This window comes from Panthera uncia, chromosome A2 (assembly GCF_023721935.1).
Source record: "Panthera uncia isolate 11264 chromosome A2, Puncia_PCG_1.0, whole genome shotgun sequence".
Lineage (NCBI taxonomy): Eukaryota > Metazoa > Chordata > Mammalia > Carnivora > Felidae > Panthera > Panthera uncia.
The window spans coordinates 114,744,809-114,753,835 of NC_064816.1; the positions used below are offsets into that span (position 1 = coordinate 114,744,809).

The 9,027-nt window shown below is 40.7% G+C and overlaps 1 protein-coding gene across 3 annotated transcripts in view; it reads left to right on the plus strand.

The window, feature by feature from the left end:
* Positions 1-251: 251 nt before the first annotated feature.
* Positions 252-9,027, plus strand: part of TAX1BP1 (Tax1 binding protein 1) — a 91,000-nt gene continuing 82,224 nt past the window's right edge. For all 3 annotated transcript variants that reach the window (XM_049642927.1, XM_049642928.1, XM_049642929.1), the window contains exons 1-2: positions 252-377; positions 7,677-7,845. In XM_049642927.1, the coding sequence (XP_049498884.1) occupies positions 7,684-7,845 (162 nt within the window). In that variant the 5' untranslated portion in view covers positions 252-377; positions 7,677-7,683. The remainder of the gene's footprint in view (positions 378-7,676; positions 7,846-9,027) is intronic.

The window sequence follows — 9,027 nt, forward strand, 5'->3', positions numbered from 1 at the left end:
TAAATGAAAAACGCAAATCCAAACGGACCCTGTTTGACTAGGTCTGCGGGCGATTCCTGGGAGGCCGAAGAAAGAGGAGGAGTAGCCGAGCCGGGGTAAAAGGCCGGTCTGGAATTTGGATCCGCCCGCAGAGCTGGTGAAAGGTCACGTTTGCAGAGACTTCATTTCAGCTGAATGGCCCGGCCCACCAAGCGCGGCGGTGGCGGAAGGGGCGGGCCCACAGCCGGAAGTGACGTGCCGCCGGCTTTTTGGCACTGAGGGGAGGTGTAGCCGGTCGGGGGAGAGAGGTAGTGGTGGCGGAAGAGGTTCGGCGGCTGATGGCGGCACCGGCTCGGAAGCCTCTCTAACGCTCCCTCTGTCTTGGGGCTCCTCGCAGGGTAAGTGCCTTCCCCGACCGGCTCCAGCGACTTGTGCGGGGCCCCAGCTGGAGCTCTTTGGGGGCTCGCGGTACGCTCCTCAGCTCTTAAAGAGTCTAGGGGCCTGGCCAGTCTCGGGAATGATCGCCGTGGTGACGATGCAGCCAAATGACGATGCTTTCCTTCCCCAGGACAAACTTTTCCTTCTGGACTACGGTTGTAACGGGGGTGTGGGCAACTTCGGTTAGCAGTGGGGCTGGGAAAAACGACGGGTGGCCGCCCCACACGGCGGGGAGGCCCCGGGATAGGCCTTCGCGATTTGGGGGGAGCCCTGGGGGACGTGGGCACTGTGGCGGGGGCGAGTGACACGGGGGACCCCCGAAGAAGAACCTGTCTTGCCCGAGGCCCATTCTAGGGTGTGCTCTGAGGGCAGTATGTGTGCTGCCGGCGTAGGCGAGCTTGGGAAAACTGGTCGAGTCCGAGGCTCGGGTTTGCTCGGGTGGGGTGAAACCCAGGTGTTTTGGTTTGTGTCGCCGTTGGAGAAGGAGGCGGAGACTCACTGCGCCGCCTCCGTTTGCGGGCGGGGGGCGGAGTTAGCTGTTGGGGCCGGATCGCAGCCTTCACCTGGGCTACAGGTCTGGTAAAAGTTTCTTTCGTCTGTTTATGGGTGGCTCCTACGCTTAACGTTCCGAGGGATCTCAAAAAAAGAAAAAAAAAGTCTTAAGAGAGCCACACGTCTTCTTTTGCTTAGGCAACTTTTCTTGATTTCATAACTCTCCCTTTCCTCCACCCAACACCCTGCAGGCTCGCAAGTTGTGGTCTGGTCCCGACCGGTCTCCTCGCCTGGGGCAATCTTTGTTTGAATTGGGTGTGGGTGGGGTTGTGTGTGTGTGTGTCTGTGACTGTTGATACATTTAGTTCCCTTTTTAATAATAGGTTTATTTGAAAACACGGTGGCATTTGACTTTCTGTATAATAGGTTTTAAGGCTTCAAACGTTGCTTAGCACAAGGATTTACAAGGATTTAGACGGGAAATCTTACTCAAGTCTGCATTATACTCATTGTAAAAGTTCTACAAACAGCGCGAACTGTGGCACTAATTACGATTTTCGTGCTCCGTTCCAAATCATTTAAAGAGATAAATTCAATAACATGTTAATCTAAAAGTGGGACGATTGCCCCTCAAAGTCCCATACAGGTAGAGAGAAGGGCCTGAGGCCAGGCCTTTGTTTTGTTCTTAAACTTGGTTTCTCGAAGTATTGATTACGTTAGAAATGACTTATTAGGTCTCTTCAATTTATTTTTTGCAACTTCAACATCCTGTTGTTTTTTCTTGTAGTCACATTGAGTTGTATACCTGTTTACAGTTAATGCTGTAGCCATTTTAATGTTAAATATGAAACATTCTAACGATGCTCATGTGCTTTGGGGGAATACATATGTGAGGTTTGTTGGATTTTAGTTTTTTGGATTTTGGATATTACTAAGTAAAATTTTGGCTGTATGCTCTTCTGGCTTTTAAAGTTTATTTTGGCTCAAATCCTTACAGAAAGATAAAAATTCTCTTTATATGGGCCAAGATCATAGCTTTTTATTTTCTCTCTCTCTCTCTCTTTTTTAAATAAAGTTTATTTTGAGGGGCGCCTGGGTGGCTCAGTCGGTTAGCCATCAGACTTCAGCTCAGGTCATGATCTCACAGTTCGTGGGTTCCAGCCCCGCACTGGCCTTTCTGCTCTCACTGCAGAGCCAGCTTCTTCCACCCACCCCCCTCAAAAATAAAAATAAAATCTTTAAGTAAGTTTATTTTGAGAGAGCGTGAGCAGGGGGAGGGGCGCAGGAGCGAGAGAACACCACACAGAGCGGTGCTGACAGTGCAGAGCTAGTCGCGGGACTGGAACTCACCAATCTTGAGATCAGGACCTGAGCGACATCAAGAGTTGGACGCTTAACTGACTGAGCCACTCAGGTGCCCCAAGATAGAGTTTTTTTTAGAAGCCACCTTTAAAAACAATCTACGGAGTAAATAAAAGTGGTATGAGTGACACCTGGGCAGAGTGTAGTGGTACTCAGCTGTAAAGAATTCTAGAGATAGGGATGCTGGTTGTAAGAGTGCAAATTAACAGATTGTTGGCTTTGCTTCTGCCTTCCAAAAAGATTTCAGATAACATTTTTCTGCTCTATAAACCAGCTGATAATCTTTGAGCTAAAGTATGAATAATTGGAAACTATTAGAATGTTAAACAGCTTTTCCTTCAGATATTTGTGTGTCCTATGGGACTGAAGTTTGGAGATAATTTTAAAAGTTCATATATTTTTAACTGAAGATTTTAAAGACTTTTTTTTTTTTTTTTTTTTTGCTGAGTTTGTCATTCACTGTATATAAGGTGTTCTATTGCAGGTCATACATGGAGTTTTTATTACTGATCTTTACTTACAAACATACGCAAAAGGAGAACAAGCGGTGGAAGGAACGACCATTTTGCTAATCTTGTTTTATCTCCTCCAAAACATTTTTCCCCCTGGAGTTTTAAAAGCAAATAAATCCTGGACATCAGGATATTTCACTTATAATTAGTTTAGTGTCTTTAACTTGATAAGGACTTTGGGGAAAAAAAAAACCCACAATTACCACAATCCTATCACACAGAACAAAATTCAGAGTATATTTTCTAGTTCGCTTGGCTGAGGCTTACATTTTGGACTAGTCCAGCAAAATAAAATAAGTAGCAGAAGCCACTGGAAAAATACTACCACAAAAGACAGATTTGTTTTGTGCTTGAAAAAGTTCCAGCAGGAAGAAATACAACACTGAAGTGCTTCCACCTCTTCCCTACCCCCCCCCCCCCCCAATTTATTTTAGCTACTTAACTGAGTGCCCACTGCACGTTATTTGTCTTTTCCTTAGATATTGATGAATCCCCAGAATAATTGGATTTTAGACCAAAGACTTAATAGTATAAAGTTTACAGCATAATTCATACAAAGCGACTCTAGAGATGTTCGGGAATATAGTAGGAAACATGGAAGAGGTCACTGCAGGCAGCAAGTGTATGCATTTCAGACTTGGTTTCCCAGCTGAATGTGTTTGGTTCTTTAATTCTTGAGTCGAAAATTTTTGCTTAGCCTTCGTTTGCATCTTAGCGTACCCACGTTTCTGGAGATGTACTTTAGAGAATGGGAAGTAAAATTTGGTCTAGTCCCGCTGCTTCCATTTCTCTTTGTGTGTGTGTGGGGGGGGGGGGGGCTATATTTCCTCTCCAGCTGAGGTGCAGTTTGTTCTTTTCCTCAGGATGTTAGCGAAGTTACACTTCCCAAGCATTACCACAAGGTGATGCAGTGACTTTGCACATTAACCTCTCCACTAGGCTTTGTGTCTCTGCGTGTTTGTGTTTGTGTGAGCCGGTGTGCATGGATATTGTATAAATCTGCCTGTGAATCATCTTGATACATTGACATTCTCAGTGAATTTCAGCATTTTTTAAAGCTTGCCCATCTTTTCATTTCTTTATCTGAGTAAGGAGTGAAACAGGACTTCTATGGGAAATTTTTATTTTACTATTGGAAATGGATTAATTCATGTGGTAATTACATTCAGATTACATTTACCCCTGTTAAGTTTTTATGACTAGGAAATATATTGGAATTTAATTTTTAAAGTTTGAAAAACTAGTAATGAGAGTGGAATGACTTGTAAAACATTTCTGTAGTTATAATTGCATTGAAATTTTTAAAAAGGGAGGAAGGAGTGTTGGAGAGAGATTAAGGTTATTAGGATCACAAATTATCTTAAGATTTATAATCATGAATATACTTAAAGTCTGATTTAGGGTTTTCTGTTAAAACTTGAATTTTGGGGGGAAGGTTTAAAAATGCAGCTTTATGTTAATATGTTTATTTAAAACAGTGAAAACAATGCATTTATCTATACTAGTAAAATATCAATTAAAAGTTGCCTTCACACAGATTCCTCTTGAGTAAAGACTGTTGTGTGTACTTTTTGAGTCCTTTTTGATCAATTTATAAGCATATAAACAAACATACATAAATACATAGATCTGTACCTTCTTGCTATTTTTCATCTTTTCAGTGAAGTAAAAGTGTAAGATTGATTATGGATTTTTAAGACACTGTTGTAGTTGAGGTTAAACAAAAGTTTAAACTTTACTGCCTTGTTTTATAACATAATCACAGCTTTGTTAATTTAGTTTACTTTAGGAAACATGATAAATTTTAAGAAAAAGTTTCATTCTTAAACTGCTTTTAATTAAAAACATGGCAACTCATTCTAATCTAGCCTTATTTTCTCCTTAATAAATACCCTCCTCAGAGAAACCGAAGTATTCATTTTCTTTGTAGAAAAATATTATTCACTTGTCTCAGTTTTGGTAGTTGAGTCTGCTAGAGGTTGGTTTCATTGATTTAGCTATAGCTTCTCTTACTGATATAACCAGTACTGAACAATATTTCAAAACTGGAATTGATGGGTTATTTTTTCCTTCTTTATGAAGCCATTGACTTGAAAAGAGATTATCATTAGTGACTTTATTAGCACCATGACATCCCCCTGAGCCCAAATTAGGTCAGACAATTCAAAGCAGCAAAGTAAATAACACTTCATTTATTTTATGCAGAGTTCCCAATATTTGTAAGTAAGTGCTACCTTTTTTCATTTTACTGAAGGCTTTGGCATACCAGCTGGGGAATACTAGTTAAGTCCTTCTGTGAAATAGGGCTGCTGGTCATAAAGCCTTTTTGTTAGTGCAGAGATCTTACCTAGAAGGATTGCTACTGAATGCGCTCTCCTTACCTTGGAATCCTGGCAGAGCTCACACCTAGCTAACAGTCAACCAGACTGGTATTCTAGCAGTGGCCTCTAGGTTCACCATTGACATTCTCTTTATGAGATGTCCAGTATATTGTTTCAGTAAAGCAGTACTTGAATAGAAGTTGAGCAGACACAAGAAGAAAAGTGGATATTTTCTGAAGTGTTATTATTTTGAAACTTCAAAAATTTGCTAGTATTTCAAATAGGTCAGCAAAAGAAACATATTGTAAAAGCATGTTGTCTGAGATCTTCTTAGCAATAAAGACTTTTTTAACCTTTATTTTTGAGAGACAGAGACAGAGCATGAGCATGGGAGGGACAGAGAGAGCGGGAGACATAGAATCCAAAGCAGGCTCCAGGCTCCGAGCTGTCAGCACAGAGCCCAACATGGGGCTCGAACTCACAAACCATGACTTGAGCTCAACTCAGATGCTTACCGACTGAGCCACCCAGGTGCCCCAAGACTTTTTTAATCGTTAAAATGAGTATAGACTAACGCTGTGTTTGCCCTATAGAGACTTTATTGATTTGTGAAGTAAATGAGATTAATTTGGTTGGCAAAAATCTTGCCTCTTTTTTCCCCATCACGGAGATTTCTGTTGTGATGACTAAGAAGCAAGTACCATAGGGATGTTGTCATAGTTTATGTGTACTGTAGAATCAATAATAATTGTACTGAGTCTGTGACACACGTATAGATGGCTTTTATGAGTAAATTCTCAGTTGTATCCTTTTTCTCAAAAAGTAGAGTACAAAATATGGAAAATATTTGTGTCTTGCAGATTTTTATAGTTCATTTTCACCATCTCTCTTGTGCTTGGTGTTCACTAAGCCAGTGAACATTCACTGAATCTGTAATAGATTTTCAACAGCTATGTATTTCATTGGCACTATACGTTAAAAAAAAAAAAAAACACAACAACTTAGTTTTTGAGAGAGAGAGGGCGCAGTTGAGCAAGGGGCAGAGAGAGAGAATCCTATGAGGAGCTGAGAGAGAGGGAGGAAGGGGTGGGACTGAGAGAAAGTGGGGCTAGTGTTTTACTCAAAGTGGAGCTCGAGCTCACCCAATGTGGAACTTGAACTCCTGAACTGTGAGATCATGATCTGAGCTGAAGCCAGATACTTGACGACTGAGCCACCTGGGTGCCCATAAAAAAGAACTTATTTTTAAATCAGTAAATCTATGGAAAGAGCACATGAACACTGGAAGCCAAGGTAGGATTATTAAACCCAGAATGAAAGGGTATAAAATCAGTATAGGCTGAAAGGAACAGATAAGCTGAGTTGTGTCAAGTAGACCAGCTGAGATTTTATGTGATTTGAGATATCTGAACAAGCGTGTACCAGAAGTCCTGAATGAAGACAGGCTGGGTCTGGGCATTTGTGGAAATGAGTGAGAGGTGGTAATGAATACTTAAGATTACTTGGGGAGGGGTGCCTTGGTGGCTTAGTTGGTACAGCATGAGACTCTTGATCTCTGGGTTTGTGAGTTCAAGCCTCTTGTTGTAGAGGTTATTTAAAAAATCTTAAAGTGTCTCCCCAAGTAATCTTTATTTTTTAAAGAAAAAAAAATGCATGCACACACCCATACTTCCCCAGATCCTGCCTTCAGAAAGTCATTGTCATCTTTTCATTTTTTTTTGAGTTCTTTATTATTATTTTTTATAATGTTCTTTGAGAGAGCGTGTATGGGTGGGGGCAGAGAGAGGGGGACAGAGTATCCAAAGCAGACTGTGCTAACAGCAGGGAGCCTGATGTTGGGCTCCCAGCTCATGAACTGTGAGATCATGACCTGAGCTGAAGTCGGCTGCTTAGCTGACTGAGCCACCAGACACCCCTAAAGATTTTATTTTTAAGTAACTTCTGTAACCATTGTGGGTCTCTAACTCACAACCTTGAGATCAGGAGTCACATGCTCTACGTACCGACTGAACCAGCCAGATGCCACCCAACCCCCCTTTTTGGAGACCCCCTAATGATTTTAATATGTAGCTCAGGTTGAGAATGCTGGTCTAAGGGATCACGAACATGGGTCAGGAATGCAGACACAGAGAGGTTAACATCAATTAATAGGAGCCTAAGACCTAGAGGAGGATGGGTCAGATTGAGGAAGAAAATTACTAAATTCCAGGGTTCAGCATAGAAACACTTCTGGTTCATTTGCTTTTGCTTGCAAACGAAACAATGGGCTAGGCTTTCCAAGAGAGTTGAGAGTTTTTGATTTTGGTTTTGTTTTATTTAACCCTTATGTAACTTTCTGAGTCATCTTATAACTTGTTATTTCCTGGTTGTGTTTTTATATTTAAACACATTTAAAAAAATTTAACCACATTTTTAAAGACGAGTTCTAAGTATATATCTTGTCAATAATTATGGCATGCAAATTCTCATGTAATTTGCATTCAATGTTAAGCATTTTCTGAAGGTGTAAGGTTTTTTTTTTTGTTTTTTTTTTAGTTGGTTTCATTCAACTTACATGATTTACTTGTTACAGATTCACAATGACATCCTTTCAAGAAGTCCCCTTGCAGACTTCCAACTTTGCCCATGTCATCTTTCAAAATGTGGCCAAGAGTTATCTTCCTAATGCACACCTGGAATGTCATTACACCTTAACTCCATATATCCATCCACATCCAAAAGATTGGGTTGGTATATTCAAGGTAAGAACTTTCTGTGTATTTCTTCCACTTAGGTATTCTGTTTTCTTTTTAAGCAGGTTGATACGTAGCTTATATAAGCCTCGTCTTAACTCTGCATTGAGGGCCTTTCTTACAATTGTAAACTTAAACGTTTTGTAAACATGAAATATTTAACAGTACAGAGTAGTATACAACAAATACTGGGAACTTGAATTTGCCAGACTCACCTCTCTTTGATCAAAAGGTTCAGTGTCACTCCAGGTCTTGTGAAAACTTTTCAGAATCCTTTTTTTTTTTCTTCTGTTTTCTCCATTCCTTACCTGAAAAAAGATCTTTTCCTTTGAGTTGTTATATCATTTACTGTCTCTTCCAGTCATTTGTAATTAGTGTTAATTATACAATTCTATAGCCATGTTACTCTACTATTCTACTTGCTTAAATATTGCTCATATTGTCTTATGCTTTTATAAGAGTTTTCTGTTTTACATGACTAAATAGTAAACTCTATGATGGCAGGTATCCTAGTCCTTAAATTTTGCCATTTTTTATAATATTTGTGAATTACATTGAGGTGATCATTATGGTGGTGCTTTACTGTGCTACAGATTTTCTGGCAATTTCAACTCTTTACAATGTAGTAGAGAACTAAAACAAGAGAATCTCTTTGGGGTGCCTGGCTGGCTTAGTTGGAAGAGCATGTGACTCTTGATCTTGGAGTCGAGTTCAAGCCCCACTTTGAATGTAGAGATTACTTAAATAAAATTTTAAGTCATTTGAATATTCAAAATGTCATAAATGTCAACAGTAAAACTTTCCTACTGGGTTCCTCTAGATTCTCCCTCAGAATAAATTTATTTTAGATCTGATTTTAATGGTTCTGAAATTTTGATTGGTGTGTATAAGTTAAGCAGCAAACTAGAAAAGAAGAGTTGCTGCTAGAATTAGGGACATTGAGGGTATCTAGAAGTGAAAAATGGCTGTACAGAGTGAGGAGGGCAGAAAAACTATTGAACAAGGGGCACCTGGGTAGCTCAGTTGGTTAAGCGACTTTGAGCCCTTCATCGGGCTCTGTGCTGACAGCTTGGAGCCTGCTAGTGATCCTGTGTCTCCCTTTCTCTCTACCCGTCTCCTGCTCATACTCTGTCTCTCCCTCCCCCTCCCTCCCCCTCCCTCCCCCTCCCTCCCCCTCCCTCCCCCTCCCTC